Source organism: Schistocerca piceifrons, chromosome 5 (assembly GCF_021461385.2).
Source record: "Schistocerca piceifrons isolate TAMUIC-IGC-003096 chromosome 5, iqSchPice1.1, whole genome shotgun sequence".
NCBI classification, from domain to species: domain Eukaryota; kingdom Metazoa; phylum Arthropoda; class Insecta; order Orthoptera; family Acrididae; genus Schistocerca; species Schistocerca piceifrons.
In genome coordinates, this window is record NC_060142.1 from 519,334,939 (window position 1) to 519,356,088 (window position 21,150).

The 21,150-nt window shown below is 39.8% G+C and overlaps 1 protein-coding gene across 1 annotated transcript in view; it reads right to left on the reverse strand.

Annotated features, from left to right (window-relative positions):
• LOC124798208 (putative phosphoenolpyruvate synthase) overlaps positions 1-21,150 on the reverse strand; it is a 293,711-nt gene that overhangs the window by 65,168 nt on the left and 207,393 nt on the right. Inside the window, exon 22 of the mRNA XM_047261511.1 lies at positions 19,693-19,859. Within this exon, the coding sequence (XP_047117467.1) occupies positions 19,693-19,859 (167 nt within the window). The remainder of the gene's footprint in view (positions 1-19,692; positions 19,860-21,150) is intronic.

Genomic DNA, 21,150 nt, shown 5'->3' on the forward strand with positions numbered 1-21,150 from the left:
CCCCGCCCATCACCTCACTTGTGGGGGTCCCCGGTTCCGGTTGCTCAACTGCCTGCTGCTCCCACGTCAATCAAGATTCTCTACTAGGAGCACCTGGGGGAACGTGCCCCCTCACAACTCTGGTGCCACGTTCGATTGCTTGTGAATGAGCATACCATGCCTAATGCCACGCTATGGGCTGTGTGGTCTGCCAAACTACCTACTGATCTACAGATCCATCGATTACCACACTTGTTTGAGTCCATCGGCTAAAGCCTATGCATCGCTGACCAGTTGTATTTGCTGCTGCGGCAACATCCGTCAGTTCATTCCACACCATTCGTTGGCACAGCCGAGCCTGCATACCAACCTTCGGCTGGCAGAGGCAGAGGCAAGGCTCACTCCGCCATCACCTTGTCTACTTCTCCTGGCAGTGTCAGCTCAGTCTCGCTGCTGTCCGAGCACTCCAGGATCGCCCATGCACCTTATGTACCAGTCTATTTACTGGAACAAATCAATGAGGACAAGCCACTCCCACTGTCGCAGTCTCCACATCCTAACCCCACTCACTCTTTCTGTTGGTACCATGAAGTGCTCAACGATGATGCCAAGAAGTGCAGGTTGCCATGCCAACATCCAAATGCCGGCCGCAGGAACTAAGAGACGCCCAGTCCTGCGGGAACCTGACAGGCGTCCTCTTACATTACACTCCGTTCGCTCATCCGCCTGGCCGAGTGGTCGTCTCTATGTGATTGACATTGCATCATGTCTAGCTTTTCTGGTCGGCACTGGTGCTGACATGTCAATCATACCTACTTTGATGGCTCCTCCCACTTCTTCACAGACGAAGTCACTTCTACGAGCTGTCAATGTGTCGACATTACCTACCTCAGGCTCAGTAAAGGTTACAGTGACCCCATCTCCTTCTCTATGTTTTCCGTGGACGTTCTACATTGCCGACATCGATGAACCAATCCTCGGTATGGATTTTTTGTCTCATTACGAACTATCTCCGAAAGTTGTACAGGGTTCAGTGCTCCACCATCCTACAAACACTCACATATCGTGCACCCGCACATATGTCCAACACTCTGTTTCCACCGCAGCATATAATATCACATGCGAGTGCTCCACCCTCGCGGACAACATTGTGACCTGCGTTACCGACCTACTGTTTGAATTCGGACTGCAGACCATGGCTTCATCACCTAAACAGTCGCAGTCAGACTCTGCGACCATGATCGAGAACAAAGACGTGCTCCCATCAACCTCACCACGCACCTCTTCCGCTGAAGACTGTTCACCACCATTCACTGGTTTCCCGACCTTGCCCCCAGGTTTCACCCTGTGCAGGTTTCATGCCCTCACCTCCAATGTTAGAGGCACACACACCTACTATCAGTTTGTCCTGCAGTATGCCGCTGCACCGAGTGAACGACATTTCTATAGTGCTTATTCTTTTGACAGATACTGACGTCCTGCCATTGGACGGTCCCTTACAAGTCAACATTGCACACAACCTCACATTCCTGCATGAATGTGACTAAGCATCTCTACGTGCTTTCATTTCTACGGATGGCTCGGTCCACTTAAGGGCCACACATGCCTCCACCACACCATTGACTGCCCCGCCTGCTTACTCCCAGGCCAGCCACCATCTCATCCAGCCACGGTAGCTGACTGACTACAAAGTGGACCTGCCTCTTGCCGCTCTGCTTGCACAACCTACATCGTTCGAGATGGAAGTACCTGTAGTGCGCCTGCCTATGCGCATGATTTCCACCGATGTCGATGCCCACATGCCCTCACCCTTGGACATCTGTAGTACTCCTTACAGCGGAGGGGGGTGGGGGATGGGGGCTGTGTGGCATTGATAGTTCGTATCGACCGTGAAACTTATTATCTGTGAACTCTAAGTGCTCTGTCAAGCCTCCATCTTAACTTTACTTTAGTCAGTTCTTTGTTAAACTTCATTCTGCATGGATGCAGTGTCAAGTGTGTGTGTGTGTGTGTGTGTGTGTGTGTGTGTGTGTGTGTGTGTGTGTCTATATATATATATATATATATATATATATATATATATAAAAAAACAAAGATGATGTGACTTACCATACGAAAGTGCTGGCAGGTTGATAGATACACAAACAAACACATACATACACACAAAATTCAATCTTTCGCAACCAACGGTCGCTCCACCAGGAAAGAGGGAAGGAGAGGGAAAGACGAAAGTATGTGGGTGGAGCGACTGTTGGTTGCGAAAGCTTGAATTTTGTGTGTATGTATGTGTTTGTTTGTGTATCTATCGACCTGCCAGCGCTTTCGTATGGTAAGTCACATCATCTTTGATTTTAAATATATTTTTGCCGCGTGGAATGTTTCCCTCCATTTTATATATATATATATATATATATATATATATATATATATATATATATATATGGGAACTAAAATTTCTATATCCCAATTAATGATCCCGTTTTCATAACTGGATTTATTTTGCCAGTTCTGATCTGTTGTAATGCGGAGGGGGCAATCAAACCATGCTATCCAGTTGGCAGTGGATTTTTTTGTGTTTGTCTTAGTGGTAATATCTGTGACCACCCATCTCATGCATCTGTCAACTGCTGTGAATAGATACCTGTAACCTTCCGAAGGTGGGAAGGGTTCGATGAAGTCAATGGGTGCATGACCAAACCTCACCGGGGATCCTGGAAAATGTTCGATGTCTGCATGTATGTGGCATCTCAACTTGCATTGCTGGCATTTGGAATGATCTTTCCTCTGTTGCTGAGAAATAATCATTTAAATGTTTGAATTTGAATAACGTAAAATCAAGTGCACTTTTTACCAGTGGTAACACTAATATAGTGCAGCAAATAACTCCTGAGAAGAAAGATTATGCAATAATAAATTATATAACTCATCTGTTTTTGTGGCTGCTTGACAAAAACATGGCTCACTGAATGTCTGAGAAGAAAGATCATGCAATAATAAATTATATAACTCATCTGTTCCTTGTGGCTGTTTGACAAAAACATGGCTCACAGAAAAACATGATTCATAATAATAACCTATACCTAGAAAGTACGATCTAGGTGTTTGTCTTTCAGATAAGAACTCTACATGATTAGATCATGCCCATCCTTTGGTTTACTTCCTTCATTTCATATATAATATTTTTATGTTCCCACAATGACAAGGTAACAACTGTTCAACATGTCAATATGCACCAACCACTGCCACACCAATCTCCTGCCAAGTACATTCTCCAACTTCATCTGAGAACAGACCTAAACAGACTCCTCTTTAAAACATGCCAAAATATTTAGTTCAAGATGACCAGAGATGTAAAAACTTGTACGGCAGTGATCTTACAAGGTATCAATTCCCACATCCACAAAAATTTATGTATGATTAATTACTTCTTTGAGAAATATTTTCAGATTAATACTCAGAATGAATTACAGAAATAACAATAATTACAGTAATTTCAAATGTACATACAATTTTGAATTATATCAAAGATATGAAAAATAATCATATCATTTGAAAAATGACTGAATTAATACAAACAATACTAAGAAAAGGATAGATTGTTACTCACCAAAAACATGACCCACTGAGTTGCAGACAGACACAATGACAGGACTGTTACACATTATAGCTTTTGGCCAAAACCTTCTTCAGCTATAATCTGTAACAAACAGTCTTTTTATTGTGCCTGTCTACAACTCAACAGGTCATCTTTACATAAGTAGCAATCTGTCCTTTTCCTAATATTGTTGATATTCCAACCTGGAGTTTCCAATGTTTAAATTAATACTATTTATGTTATTCATCATTTGAACATACATTTTTATACTTGAATATAAATAAAATAACACTTTACTGCTTTGTTTATTCAAAAACTAAAATTTATGTGATTTTAGAAAAATTTATGTGTTTTGTGTGATCTAATTACCTTATTGTATTAAGTATTCCAAGTATTTGTGTGTAGCAAGCACTCCCAGCTGTAGCTGTACAGCCCACTGTAGCTCAGAAACATGGACAATGACTGTAGCAGAAGAAGAGCTCTTGAGAAAAAGGGAGAGGGAAATATTAAGAAAGCTTTTTGGACCCATATACGAGGTGGAGCAATGGAAGATAAGGAGAAACAAGGAATTGGAAGAAATGTATAGAAATCCTGACTTGGTGCCTGAAATTAAGTGTAACAGATCAAGATGGCTGGGCCATGTAGAGCGAATGTCAAGAGGATCGAACTGTCAAAAAGTTTTACACAGGAAATCCAGGTGGCAAAAGGAGCAAAGGAAGACCCTGAAAATGATGGCTGGAGGATCTGGAAAATGATTTGAGAAAGATTGGAGTCAGGAGATGGAGGAAATGAGCAGCAAATCATCAGAATTAGGCTGTGATCATCATCAGAGAGGCAAAGCCCCTACATGGGCTGTAGTGCCAAGGAGTAAGTAAGTAAGTAAGTAAGCACTCCCATTGTTTGCACATACCAACACAATAAAAGTAGGCCCTTGATCAGTTCCATTACACATTGAAGGCACACATGAGGCTGAGCATATTTTTTTATTGAAGTCACATGAAACGATCAGTTAGTAATTTGGCATAAGCACTGCCCCCTCAGTGTGTTGCCTTGTGAATGCTGTCAAATGCTGTCCTGCAAAACTGTGGTGAAATGTAGGGCCATAGCTTCCCTTGTAAGATATTGTGCCATATTTTGAACCTGCCAGTTGCCTCCTCATTTCACTTGGGTCACAGTCCTTTGGAAGAATTGTCTAATAGTTGTTGCAGATGTGGCTCCATTTCTTGAGTCATGGCAAGATCACTGTAGTTCAAAATATTTATGAACCTATAGATGCATGAAAAGTAGTTGGCAGTTACATTATTTACACCTTTAAAATAATGCACATCTATTGTAAATTGACTGATAAATTCTATGAGTCTGAAACACTGAGGAGACTTTTATCACTGCCATTCTGAAAGGCTAAGATGCTGGCCTGTGGTCTGCATGCAGTGTCACCAACTGAGCCTCCACTTGATGGTGGAAATGCCTCATGCTCTCATATTTTTCCAGGAACTCTCTGTCATGAGTGTCTGCCTCTGCAGCATAGCAGTAGCGTTACCACCTACCAAGGAAGGGCCCAGGTTCAATTCCCAGCAGGGGACTGGGTGCTGTGTGTCCTTCATCATCATTTCATCATCATTGACTCGCAAGTTGCCGAAGTGGCGTCAGCTAAAAAGGACGTGCAATATGGTGGCCGAACTCCCCTGAATGGGGCCTCCCAGCCAACAATGCCATACAGTCATTTCCATTTCTGTCATAATCAGTCCACTTTCTTAGTCCTGGCTGCAATTATTTTGTAAAGAAAAAATAATGGTTGCCAATGATGGTTGATGTTTTGGGGTAGAGCAGCATCAACTGCATTTTTGCTAGCATCTATAATGACAGACAGTGGTGTAGTTGGCATAGGATGAGTGAGTACTACTGCCTTAGTGAGGCTCACCAGCAGTTCAGAGAAATCTTTGTCCATATTTTATGAGGTCCACTTCAGTACTTATTATATGTGGTGTCACAACCTGAGAGTGCAGCTGTTAGAGATGACTGAATGGATGTTTTGCTGGGAGATAATGGTGATAAATACACCATTACAACAAAAGTCATAAGTGTTGATGGTTCATTGGCCTCAGAAGAGCATGTAAAGCAGCTATCTTTTCTGGTAGTAAGTAGATACCATCTGCTGAGGCCCTATGGCTGAGAAAAGTTACCTCAGTCTTGTCAGTGACGCACTTACCATTATTGCCATGGTTGTATAGTCTCTGATACACTTATGCACTTTTTGAATGTATCATTATCAGGTTGAACATTAGGTGAGAATACAAGAACGTTGTTCAAATAAGCAAATCAAAATCACAGTGCCTTCAATACTTTGCCAACAAAGTGTTGGAAAGTTTAGGCAGCATTTTTAAAACCAACTGGTATCCAAAAAATTAAAAAGGGTGTAATCACTGCTGCCTTTGGAATTCATAAGGTACCACTAAAATTTGGTTTTAAGTCCTCTGGCAGTCTAATACACTGAAAAAGTCTGTGCCTGTCAATAGACTTGTGAAGTAATGAATATTAGGTTTAGAGTACTTGTTTGACCTTCAGCATGCCTTAAACACCACAAGGGTGCCATGACTCATTCTTCCTATGGACCAAGTGCAAAGTGATGATCCTGGACTATCAGAATGATGGATAATTTCCACCTGAAGCATGTGTTCAAAAATTACTTTTGTTACTATTAGATGGTCTGGTGCAATGCTGTGGACACATTGCAAAACAGCTGGGTTTGGAGTGATAAGTATGTTATGCATGGTACTGCATTTAATGCTGTTGTGTCAACATCTGTGACTCTAGTGAACAATGAACAAAGTGATCATTACATGACTTTTGTGACCACATTGTATTTCTTTTCAAAATTTCTGCTTCCTTCCTTGCTCGTAACTCTTTTTCTCTGGACAACAGTTCACATCTTACATCTAGATTCTCTTCATGTAACTTCACACTTCACCACCTCATTCTTCTTTTGACGTTGAGTAACTGAGATAGCAGGCTACAATGAATGTTCTCAAACTGTGAATGATCATTGACATCATCAATTGGCTTATTAGTTTTCATCTTGGGAGAATCTAGAGCCCCATTATTTTCATGTAATATTTTGGCTTATGCAAGCCTTTTTCTAATGCTTTTGCTCGTAGTTGGTGTCAACTGATGGTCATTATATGTACTGATATTTTTACTCTCTTCACCATGCCATTGCCAGCGCAACCTTGAGTTCCAGTCACAGAACAACAGTCAATCATGTTTATAAGCAATGCATTCTCAAAGCTCACAGTAAGTGCACAAGAAAATTGGCACCTAAAAAGGTTGTACGAAGTCAGCAACCACAAATGGGCACCTGAAAAGGGTAGCAAAACCTATTTCAACTGTCAAAATCTTGTGGCCATGGGAGAGGATTACTGAGTTGTTTACAGTTTTCAATGGTTGCAGATCATCTACATCTACATCTACATCTACATGGATATCCTGCAAATCACATTTAAGTGCCTGGCATAGGGTTCATTGAACCACCTTCACAATAATTCTCTATTATTCCAATCGCATACAGAGTGAGGTGAAAATGAACATCTGTATCTTTCCATGTGAGCCCTGATTTCACTTATTTTATTATGATGATCATTTCTCCCTATGTAAGTCGGCATCAACAAAATATTTTCACATTTGGAGGAGGAAATTGGTGATTGAAATTTTGTGTGAATCTGATCTACAATCAGGTGCACATGAAGCAGGGAGGGTGCTGACATCCAGGCCAGCGTCAATTAAGAAAACTATGCTAGACATTTTGTCTGAGATGTATAATTGCTGTGACATAGTAGTATACACCAAAAGTAACAGTGTTTGAGCAATCTGCTTTGTATGTGCCATATTGCTATTGATGGCATACCAACCAATGTTCTATAGTCTGTGATCAATTGTGTGACAATGTTTCTTTAGCTGGTGGTGCTGTTTCGAGGTGTTGCAATCTGTTGTGCCTAACCAAGTCTGCAATTGTCGTTTGGGGAAGCGCATGGCTCTCTGCACTTTGTAGCCTCAGTTGCAAAGCATCTACAATACCAGCAAATGTTAGTAGAGCTGGTCTGAAATAGCCTTTACTGTTGATATTGAGGAACAGAGCGAAGTTTATCAGGGCCATTACACAGATGTAGCACCTGAACTTCCCTTGCAAGGGGCTCAATTGTGGTATGTAGACTCAGCAGCTCATCAGATATGCTGGTGGGGCAAAGTGACAGCAAAGACAGGTGTCATATCTTTGAGCAAATTCATTGACTGCCAGATACATTCGGCTGAAGGGTTGGTAGCTGCTCACATCACAACTGCCATAACAGGCAAATCTAATGTTGTGTGCGCTCTGTTGGCTCCTTGCAGTATCTTAAGTGATGGTTGACTCTCATGCAGTATTAAAGCCACATGTACCTGTGAAGGCAGCAGCCGTTCTCAAATATGTAACAACAAGCCACCGGAAACTGAAACTGTATCAATCAGAACACGTAAATGTCATCAAAGCTCTGACAGGGTTTTGTCACCATGATTTTCATGGTACAACATTTGATTAAGTTTTTGGTCTGGTGGTTTAGTGAAATGAGCAATTAAAACAATTTTGAGAGCATAGTGGCTTGTTAATAAGGAAGGTGCAAAATAATATCCAACCCTAAAACAGAAACTGGAATGTCTATTTCTAATGAGTGCAGTTGTGACGCAGATGAAAGGACTATAACTGGTAACATTGTCATGTTTCATTTAATAATGTCACTTCCCAGCACAGAAGAGGAATCCATTGCCTTGTAGTGTGAAAACGGCACTGAAGCATCTATTTTTCCAACCAATGAAGATGTTTGCCTTTGTCAGTGATTGGTACTGCATATAGAACTGTGTCCACCAAATCCAAAACCATGATATTTTGTTGGATTTACTGAATATCATCACTGATAGCACACAGTAGGTATGTTTTTGTTGGATTTATTGAATATCATCACCGATAGCACACAGTAGGTATGTGTACCCTCTATGATGACATTGTACTATGTATAATGCAAAATAACTCATCAACAGGGAAACTTGGGTGGTATTGTGGTCATCAATAATGTAGGTGAACCTACTACCCAAATTTGTTGACAGAAAAACAATAATTAATGAAGCGTAATGAAATGTCAGGAATACGTTTGTCTAGGCAACATATTTATGGGATTAATATTGCAAGATCACAGGTTAATGTAAGTGGTTGATGAGTGATTGCAAATGTGAGATGTTGGTACATTGACAACCAGTGTTATCAACAGAATGTTGAATCCCAACACAGGAATGATTAATGCTGTTTATGGAAGATGCTAGAGTTGTTGTCCAATGATGTCTCATATGTGCTCAATTGAAGACAGATCTGGTGATTGAGCAGGCCAAGTCAACATGCTGACATTCCATAGAGCACGTTGGGTTACAACAGCGGTATGCAGGTGAACATTATCCTGTTGGAAAACATGCCATGGAATGCTTTTCATGGCCAGCCGGAGTGGCCGTGCAGTCCTAGGCGCTAGTCTGGAACTGCGAGACCGCTACAGTCGCAGATTCGAATCCTGCCTGGGGCATGGATGTGTGTGATGTCCTTAGGTTAGTTAGGTTTAAGTAGTTCTAAGTTCTAGGAGACTGATGACCTCAGAAGTTGAGTCCCATAGTGCTCAGAGCCATTTGAACCAATGCTTTTCATCAATGGGAGCACAACAGGTTGAATCACCATAATGATGTGCAATTTTGCAGTCAGAATGGATGGAAGAACCAAGAGAGTATTCCTGCTGTCATTCAAAATTGTACCCCAAACTATGACTCCAGATGTAGGTCCAGTGTGTCTAGCACACAGACAGGTTGGTTTCAGGCCTCAGCTGGTCTCTTGTTAGCGAAAACACGGCCATCACTGGCACAGGGGCAGGACCAGCTTTCATTAGAAAACATAATACACCTCCACCTGTCCTCCAATGAGCTCTCACTTGACACCACTGAAGTCACAAATGTCAGTGGTTTGGGGTTACTGGAATGCATGCTACAGGGCATCTGGTACACAGCAGTCCTTGAAGTAAATGATATGTAACAGTTTTTTGTGTCACTATGGTGCCAACTACAGCTCAAATTGCTGCTGCAGATACAGTATGGTGCACCAGAGCCAAACACTGAACAAAATGGTCTTCCCCCTTGGTAGTGCCACATGCCCATCCAGAGCCTGGTCTACTTATGACCATACAGTCTCTTGTCCACTGCTGCCAGCAATCATATTCAGTGGCTACATTCCAGCCAAGTCTTTCTGCAGTATCACAGAAGGAACATCCAGTTACCTGTAGCCCTATTACATAACCTCATTCAAACTCACCGAGGTGTTGGTAATGGCATCTTTGTCACCTTAAAGGCATTCTTGACTAACATCAACTCACTATGTCCAATCTCAAAGGTAACTAATGCTCCTGATGCTTACAGTTTGTATTTAAACCAAACCTGTTTTGCATCCTCGAGGTGGCACTACTAGGGCCACTTTTATGCGACCGACTTGCAGTTTGAATAGACAATTCTTTCAGATGTAGAAACACACCTACCAACTTTTGTTTATGTTGCACAACTCATTCTTGGTGCTGCAATTTTTTTCTGTCAGTGTATAAACACAAATACTTCTTTTGAACGTAGCAAAAATCCTTTTATTTTGGTGCAGTCAAATACATACAATGCAATCGCAAAGTTGGTCAGACAACAAAGACGAAAAGAGTGCAAAGACAAAGCAGTACATCACAGATAATATATGTTGCACTCAGTCAATGGATTATTTATTCCTACATGTGTATACCTGAAATTTGATTTGCAGTTTTTCTTTGCATAAAATGATCCTACTAGTAATTTTAGTCATTATAGTTTTTCTGTCTGCCTTAATGTTGACTTTTATGATAACTGTGCTGACTTCCTTGGCTACTTTAGTATGTATCTGCATCATTCACTGTATTTGTGGCCTCTAATCTTCAGTAAAGACCTTTTCAAAGTCTGCATACATAACTGTTGCTATTGTTAGATCTGCCTCAAGCCTCCTGTTTTCACATTTAGGCTTCTCAACCCTGCTTTTCATAGCAGGACTGCTAGACTTGTGTTATTTGTTCATAAGCCAAGCATTCTCATGGTGCAGTAAAGCAACTTGATACGAAATTTTTGACTGTTAGAATAGTCATCACAGTGTACGGTGTCAAGACACAGAACACGACAGGTCTGCTTGAATGGAAACTTGCATTCTTAAATATGTGGAGCATATTATTAGCAGATTGAGACAAATGCATGAAACTAATCTCAGAATAATGGAATACGACATGCTGAGTACTATAAGATAAACATATGCCTACAAATTCTCCACTTTATAGCTATAATGAAAGTTTAAGGTCAAAATTTTCAAGGTAAAATGACTAAAGTTAATATCAATAACACAAGTTTGTGATATCATTGATACAAGTCCATCTGTTACTACACATTAATTACATTACATTAATCCTTGTTCCATAGATCATGAATACGACATTTCATAATGATGTGGAATGTGTCACTTTAACATAAGTTTTCTTTACACAAAATAATTAATTAATTAATTAATTTTTTTTACAGTTACTACTTCATATCTAAGAATTCATCTATTGAGTAGAAGCAGTTGTCACTCAGAAATTCTTTTAATTTGCTATTAAATGTTGGTTGGCTATCTGTCAGACTTTTAATACTATTTGGCAAATGACCAAAGATTTTTGTGGCAGCATAATTCACCCCTTTCTGTGCCAAAGTGAGATTTAATCTACAATAGTGAATATCATCCTTTCTTCCAGTGTTGTAGCTATGCACTTCGCAGTTATTTTTGAATTGGGATGGGTTATTAATAACAAATTTCATAAGTGAATATATGTATTGTGAGGGTACTGTGAATATCCTGAGTTCCTTAAATAAATGTCTGTGAGGTGATCTTGGGTGGGCTCCAGCTATTATTCTGATTACACGCTTTTGTGCAACGAATACTTTCTCTCTTAATGACAAATTGCCCCAAAATATAATGCCATATGAAAGCAGTGAATGAAAATAGGCATAGTAGGCTAATTTACTGATATATTTATCACCAAAATTTGCAATAACCTTGATAGCATAAGTAGCTGAACCTAACCACTTCAGCAGATCATCGATGTGTTTCTTCCAATTCAATTTCTCACCAATGCACACACCCAGAAATTTTGAGTATTCTATCTTAGCAACAGACTTCCATTCATAGTCTATATTTATCAATGGTATTATGCCATTTACTGTACAGATGTGTATAAACTGTGTTTTCTCAAAATTTAGTGAGAGTCCATTTGCAGAGAACCACTTAATAATTTTCTGAAAGACATTATTTGCAATTTCCTCAGCTGATTCTTACTTCTTAGGTGTGATTACTATACTTGTATCATCAGCAAAAAGAACTAACTTTGCATCTTCATGAATATAGAGTGGCAAGTTGTTAATATTAGGAACAATAAGGGACCCAAGACTGAACCCTGTGGGACACCATTCTTGACACCTCACCAGTTAGAGGACTCTGCTGGTTTTTGTAGACTATATGTACTGTTAATGTTAACCTTCTGCATTCTTCCAGTTACGTATGAATTAAAACATTTGTGCACTGTCCCTCTCATACTACAATACTTCAGCCTATCTAGAAGAATTTCAAGATTCAAACAATCAAAAGCCTTTGAGAGATCACAAAATATCCCAATGGGTGATGTTCAGCTATTCATTTAATTTAATATTTGATCAGTGAAAGCATATATAGCATTTTCAGTTGAAAAGCCTTTCTGAAAACCAAATTGACATTTTGTTAGTGCTTCATTTTTACAAGTATGTGATGCTACTCTTGAATATGTTACTTTTTCAAGGATTTTGGATCAATCTGTCAGAAGTGAGATTGGGTGGTAGTTGTGAGCATCAGATCTATCCCCTTTTTCATTTAATGGTTTAACAATAGCATATTTCAGTCTATCTGGAAAAAATCCCTGTTTCAGTGCGCTACTACATTTGTGGCTGAGAATTCTAATTATTTGTCTGCAACAAGCTATTAGTACTCTGTTGGAAATGCCATCCATTCCATGTGAGCTTTTACTTTTGAGTGAATCTATTATTTTCCTAATTTCAGTAGGAGGGGTGGGTTGAATTTCAGTTTTATCAAATTGCGTAGGTACTGCCTCTTCCATATACTGCCTTGCATTTTCTAATGAATAGCTGGAACCTATTTTCTCTACAACACTTAAAAAATGATTATTAGAAATGTTTTCTTCTTCTGACTTCTTGTTAACAAACTTTTCATTGTGTTTGATAGAAATATAATCTTCCTGTGCTCTCGGTTGCCCTGTTTCTCTTTTCACATTATTCCAAATTGTTTTAATTTTATTATCAGATGTGCTAATCTCAGACATAATGTACATACTTCTGGACTTTTTAATAACTTTTCTTAATACATTGCAGTAGTTTGTATAATGTTTTATTGTTTAGGGATTATTACTCCTCCTAGCAATAAGATACATTTCCCTTTTCTGTTTACAAGATATTTTTATCCCTTTAGTAAGCCATGGCTTTTTACATGATTTCTTACAATTATATTTCACTGTTTTCTTAGGGAAACTGTGTTCAAATATACTCACAAAGATATCAAGAAATAGGTTAAATTTTAAATTAGTATCATGTTCCCTGTACACCTCATCCCAGTCTAGCTGTTGCAAGCTTTCCCTAAAACACTTAAAAAATGATTATTAGAAATGTTTTCTTCTTCTGACTTCTTGTTAACAAACTTTTCATTGTGTTCGATAGAAATATAATCTTCCTGTGCTCTCGGTTGCCCTGTTTCTCTTTTCACATTATTCCAAATTGTTTTAATTTTATTATCAGATGTGCTAATCTCAGACATAATGTACATACTTCTGGACTTTTTAATAACTTTTCTTAATACAGTGCAGTAGTTTGTATAATGTTTTATTGTTTAGGGATTATTACTCCTCCTAGCAATAAGATACATTTCCCTTTTCTGTTTACAAGATATTTTTATCCCTTTAGTAAGCCATGGCTTTTTACATGATTTCTTACAATTATATTTCACTGTTTTCTTAGGGAAACTGTGTTCAAATATACTCACAAAGATATCAAGAAATAGGTTAAATTTTAAATTAGTATCATGTTCCCTGTACACCTCATCCCAGTCTAGCTGTTGCAAGCTTTCCCTAAAATTTTGGAGTGTTAAATGATTAATGTAACGCACTATTCCGGAGGACTGTTTCACACTGCTGTATGGAGCTAATAATATACTGTAACTAGCTGTGCATCATGATCAGACAGACCATTCTCAACTGGAAAAGTTTTTATTTGATTAAATTTATCTTGGATTATCAGTGGGCTGCTTTCCTGTACCACCTGAGTAGGAAAATCAATAACTGATGTCAAATTGAAAGAACCAAGTAATACTTCAAGGTCAAGCTTTCTATCTGGCTCTTTCAGAAAATCCACGTTGAAATCCCCACAAACAATAATTTGCTTTTCTTTGTCTGACAGGTATCACAACAAAGAATCCAAGTTTTTCAAAAATAGTTGAAAATTTCCCAATGGGGACCTATACATGGCTACAATTATAAAAGTGCCTTTATTTAGTTTAAGCTCACATGCATATGCTTCTATGTGTTGCTGTACGCAAAATTTTTTAGATTCCAAATTTTTCACACTATGACTGATTTTAACATATATGGCAACTCCTCCTCTCTCCATTGTGTCTCTACTTACATGTGCTGAAAGCTTATATCCACCTACATTTACCATTTCCATATCCGTGACTATATGATGTTCAGACAGGGATAGTACATCTACACCGCCCTCAGTTTCTAAATCTTCTATACAAACAAGAATCTCATCTACTTTGTTTTTAAATCCCCCGATATTCTGATGCAATATATTAACATTACTTTTTACTGTGCTTTTATGTGAATCTTGTGACATTCTAACATTATTTTTCACTATACTCTTATGAGAATCTTGTGAATATTTTCACATCTCTAGTACCTACCTGTCTGAACTTTTCATTAAGCTTTATTTCAATCAATGTAGGATGATTGGATACTGATCTTAGCCCAAAAAAGTATTCCCATGAGTTTCAGTGACCCCCTCCCCACCCTTAAAGATTCTGCTATCATCCCAGCCAGTTTACCCTTCCCTTTCCTATTGAGATGCTGGCCATGTCTTGTGAAGTCCCACCTACCAATACCATCAACAGGAACCAAACCTACATTGACAAAGTAGCCGCCTGAAGCAGCTGATCTAGCTTCATATTGACTCTCCTAACAGAGCTGTTCAATTGGGGCCGGTCATACCACATGAAAGCAGGAACCAAGCCAACATTTGAATGGTTCATTGCAGATGCTATTTTTACCAGGTCACACTCAATATTGTATCTTCTATGGCTATCTATTTGCTATGTAGATACACTGATATATAGCATTCAAGTACATTTGAGACTTCTACTACAACTGTGAAATAATGTCACAAACGTTTCACAATAATAGCAGAAGTGAGTTATCTATCTGTGTTCTGTTTAACAATGGTATACTACTGATTTTGTGAGCAGGCACATGTGATTTTTATACAAGATTGCAACTGCTACTTATTGTCACACTGCCAAAATGGGATCTGTAGCATCATTAACGACAGATAAATATAAACTGAGATATGCTTGTATGTCTGACTACATAGGATACCTCATATAGACTATCAAAGAAGATCCAGGTATCATCACACAGCATGTCACCAAAACATGTGATACATGTCACAGTACCACAAGGAAAGTACATCACAGGCACTTCATATATTTCCAACTGCTTCAATTTGTGCAGTGCCTTTTGCCTAATGGCAACTGTCAATGGGAGAACTTAGAAGTTTTGCCAGTTGTTTGTTGCACAAACTGCCAATTCATTGCTTGTCTCTTCAGTCTTGTTAGCACATGGGACAACATTTGGAACTCCATTATGACAGCTGCCACCCATTCCACATTAAACGGTCCCTTCCCTACAGCCTAGGTCTTCATGGCAAACGAATCTGCTCCAGTCCAGAATCCCTGAACCATTACACCAACAACCTGAAAACAGCTTTCACATCCCACAACTACCCTCCTGACCTGGTAGAGAAGCAAATAACCAGAGCCACTTCCTCATCTCCTCAAACCCAGAACCTCCCACAGAAGAACCTCTAAAGTGCCCCACTTGTGACAGGATACTTTCCGGGACTGGATCAGACTCTGAATGTGGCTCTCCAGCAGGTATACGACTTCCTCAAATCCTGCCCTGAAACGAGATCCATCCTTCATGAAATCCTCCCGACTCCACCAAGAGTGTCTTTCCGCTGTCCACCTAACCTTCGTAACTTCTTAGTTCATCCCTATGAAATCCCCAAACCACCTTCCCTACCCTCTGGCTCCTACCCTTGTAACCGCCCCCGGTGTAAAACCTGTCCCATGCACCCTCCCACCACCACCTACTCCAGTCCTGTAACCCGGAAGGTGTACACGATCAAAGGCAGAGCCACGTGTGAAAGCACCCATGTGATTTACCAACTGACCTGCCTACACTGTGAAGCTTTCTATGTGGGAATGACCAGCAACAAACTGTCCATTCGCATGAATGGACACAGGCAGACAGTGTTTGTTGTTAATGAGGATCACCCTGTGGCTAAACATGCCTTGGTGCACGCCCAGCACATCTTGGCACAGCGTTACACCGTCCGGGTTATCTGGATACTTCCCACTAACACCAACCTGTCAGAACTCTGGAGATGGGAACTTGCCCTTCAGTATATCCTCTCTTCTCGTTATCCGCCAGGCCTCAATCTCCGCTAATTTCAATTTGCTGCCGCTCATACCTCACCTGTCTTTCAACAACATCTTTCCTCTGTACTTCCGCCTTGACTGACATCTCTGCCCAAACTCTATGCCTTTACAAATGTCTGCTTGTGTCTGTATATGTGTGGATGGATATGTGTGTGTGTGCGAGTGTATACCCGTCCTTTTTCCCCCCTAAGGTAAGTCTTTCCGCTCCCGGGATTGGAATGACTCCTTACCCTCTCCCTTAAAACCCACATCCCTTCGTCTTTCCCTCTCCTTCCCTCTTTCCTGATGAGGCAACAGTTTGTTGCGAAAGCTTGAATTTTGTGTGTATGTTTGTGTTTGTTTGTGTGTCTGTCGACCTGCCAGCACTTTCATTTCGTAAGTCACATCATCTTTGTTTTTAGATATATTTTTCCCACGTGGAATGTTTCCCTCTATTTTATATAGAGGGAAACATTCCACGTGGGAAAAATATATCTAAAAACACAGATGATGTGACTTACCGAACGAAAGTGCTGGCACGTTGATAGACACACAAACAAACACACGAAATTCAAATATATATAATAGAGGGAAACATTCCACATGGGAAAAATATATCTAAAAACACAGATGATGTGACTTACTGAACGAAAGTGCTGGCACGTCGATAGACACACAAACAAACACAAACATACACACAAAACGCAGCTTTCGCAACAAACGGTTGCTTCATCAGGAAAGAGGGAAGGAGAGGGAAAGACGAAAGGATGTGGGTTTTAAGGGAGAGGGTAAGGAGTCATTCCAATCCCGGGAGCGGAAAGACTTACCTTAGGGGGAAAAAAAGGACAGGTATACACTCGCACACACACACATATCCATCCGCACATACACCAAACGGTAACTCTTTGCCTTTACAAATGTCTGCTTGTGTCTGTGTATGTGCGGATGGATATGTGTGTGTGTGCGAGTGTATACCTGTCCTTTTTTTCCCCCCTAAGGTAAGTCTTTCCGCTCCTGGAATTGGAATGACTCCTTACCCTCTCCCTTAAAACCCACATCCTTTCGTCTTTCCCTCTCCTTCCCTCTTTCCTGATGAAGCAACCGTTTGTTGCAAAAGCTTGAACTTTCTGTGTATGTTTGTGTGTCTATCGACCCGCCAGCGCTTTTGTTTGGTAAGTCTCATCATCTTTGTTTTTAGATATATTTTTCCCATGTGGAATATTTCCCTCTATTTTTTTATATATATATATATATATATATATATATATATATATATATATATATATATATATATATATATATATTTGTGTGTCTATCAACATGCCAACACTTTCGTTTGGTAAGTTACATCATCCTTGTTTTTAGATATATTTTTCCCACGTGGAAAGTTTCTCTCTATACATCAAGCTTTCGCAACCCATGTTTGCTTCATCAGGAAAGAAGGAAGGGGAGGGAAAGACGAAAGGATGTGTGTTTTAAGGGAGAGGGTAAGGAGTCATTCCAACCCCGGGAGCGGAATGACTTACCTTAGGGGGAAAAAGGGACAGGTATACACTCGTACACACACACATATCCCTAAAGTGAAATTAAAAATATATGGGGAGAGATAAAGGTGAACTAGAAAGCAACTGGAGTTCTGGTGTGAAAAAAATCGAAAAAGTGTTGGTTTAAGCTGAGCTATGTTGATCCTGTGGCGAACTTAGGTTGGTAAACAACGAGGTGTACAAAGGTTAGGTAGTTGTGTTGCCTCCAAAACACGTTAAAGGGTGAGGAAATACGGGAAAATTTCGAAAAAACTGCGTGTTAATGTATTAAAAGGACTGGTTATGTGGTGGCAGATTACGAAAATGTGGCTAACCATTGTCTGCTGAAGAAATAATAATGTTAAAACCTGTGGTAAGCTGCTAAAAAGTGATCAATTATGTGGGAAAAACAGGAATGGAAATAAAACAAAAGTTGTTATAACTAGTTGAAATGGTTGTTTAATAAGTGAAAGGAACTGAAACTGTGAAATAGTATTCACAAGGTTACACGAGAAATGTTTGTAAACTGGGAATGGTGGATTTTATAGCAGTGGTAGTGTTGAAAGTGTTAAAAAAATTTTCGTTATGGTTTGGAAGTAAATTATGTTTTATTGAGTATATATAGGCAGGATAAATTGTATGGTAGATTACGGAAAAAAGGGGAACTACTTGGACAAACAAAAAGAGAAAGTAAGATGACAGAAAAGATTTTGAAATGCAACAGTGACAATAACAAACATTATTGTTGGGTTCAAATTAATGATATGGATATAATAGAAAGAAACATTCCACATAGGAAAAATATATTAAAAAACAAAGATGCTGTGACTTACCAAAAAAGGTAGCGCTGGTAGATAGACACAATAAAACACACACACACACACACACACACACACACACACACACACACACACACACTGATTTCAAGCTTTCGCAACCCACGGTTGATTCCTCAGGAAAGAGGGAAGGAGAGGGAAAAACGAAAGGATGTGGGCTTTAAGGGAGAGGGTAAGGAGTCATTCCAATCCCGGGAGCGGAAAGACTTACCTTAGGGGGAAAAAGGGACAGGTATACACTCGCACACACACACTTTAGGGATATGTGTGTGTGGGAGGAGATAGGGTGAGAAACGACTGTTTCCATTATTAAAAAAATGTTCAAATTTGTGTGATCTCTTATGGGACTTGGCTGCTAAGGTCATCAGCCCCTAAGCTTACACACTACTTAACCTAAATCATCCTAAGGCCAAACACACACACCCATGCCCGAGGGAGGACTCGAACCTCCGCCTGGAGCAGCCGTTTCCGTTATTAAAAATCATCTGTTATATACAGCTACAGCTATACTCTGCAAACCATAATGAAGTGCATGCCAGAGAGTACATGCCACTGTTCCAGTTATCAGGGTTTTTCCCCTTCCATGCACGCATGAAGTGCAGGAAGAATGATTGTTTGAATACCACCATGCATGTTGCAATTAATCTAATCTTTTCATCCCTATGGCAGTGATACATTATGCTTTAAGTATCTGTTGCTTTTGTAAATCATTTAGTCATTGGTAGTAAAATTAGGTTTGCCAAGTTGGAGAAATTAATGAAAGCTACACTTTAGGCTCTTTACAATTTTAACTGAAGAATCAAAGAATGATTTTGGAAATCTCTGTATTTTTATGAAACACAGAAATGAATATTATGTCATTGTTGAACTATAACTTACCTAGTTCTTTCTTGTTTGACTGAAATGAGTCCACGAATGACATCTGCAGCATTGGTAGTTTTCTGATTTAACTCCTTAGATGTTTCTCTTCCTTGTTTGACAATACTTTGGAGAGTTTCTATGATAGTCAGAGGTCTCATTGACCAAGTTTCTGTAGCAAGGTCAAACTGGAAACAGTGATTATGCCACAATTCTTATTATTCCATCTATTTTTGACAATATAATGCAACTGGATAGATAAAAAATATACTCACTTTTGCCACCACTTGATGAGTAGATCATTAATATTTCATTTGTATTTTAATTTAACTACTAGGATTATTTAATACAGGAATGTGAATAACATTTCATTAAATAGTAGAATTGTCAGTCTTCAACTAGTACACTTCACTACCTCTCAATGAATCCTTTTTCAAGCTAGAGCACACACACACACACACACACACACACACACACACACACACAAAACACACACACACACACCACGAATATAGGCTGACAGGTGGTAGGATACCAATTTAGGAATGGTGGGAAGGATTGTGGGTAAGACATCCTTCTTTTCAGGACATAATGATAGGTAGTCGAAGCCCTGATACAGGAGTTGGTTCAGTTGCTTGGATCTGGGATGATATTGGGTGATGAGTGTGCTGAACCTTTTGCAGCTGGGTTCTTGGGAGTGGTGGGAGGATTATGAGCATGTGAGGATATGACAAAGGACATCTATTTGCGGGCTAGGTTTTGGGAATATTGAAGGCCTTTGTGAAGTCTTCAGTATACCGAGAAAAGGAATTCTCATCAATGAAAATACATCATCCATGGGTGGCCAGACCATATGGAAGTGATTTTGCAGATACCTTCACACCCCTAAACCTACCAACACCACCAAGAACCAGCTACATAGGAGACCCCCCTCATCACCCTATACCGTTCCGAACTGGAGCAACAGCACCAAGTGCTGAGTTTTGGCCTCTACTCTCAATTATCATCCTCAGCAATGAAGGGCAGCATGTTCAAAATGTTTCCCAACCCTCCTAAAGTGGTAATACTATGCTACCCACTCAGCATACACATTTTCCTCATCCATCCCTTCACCATTCCCACTTCCAGCTTCTTGTCAAATGCATTATATCACTGTGAAAGATCAAGGTGCACTTACCTCTCCAGTCCCACCACAGGTTTACCCTATCCCAACAGAGGAAGATCCCTGTGAAAGCAGATATATCATACCCCAACTCTATTGCAAATTCTGCACAGTACTCTACAAGGACATGACTACCAGCAAAGATCCACTTGAACAAATGGGCACTGACAAACCACGGCCAACAGCAGAGTTGATCACCTATCAGCAGAACATATTGCTGATTGCAACATGTTGATGGGTATGTCAAATTGCATTTTAAAAATGATTTTATTTTTAATGGGAGATAGACTGATGCTTTCCGTGTTGACACCGGCCGC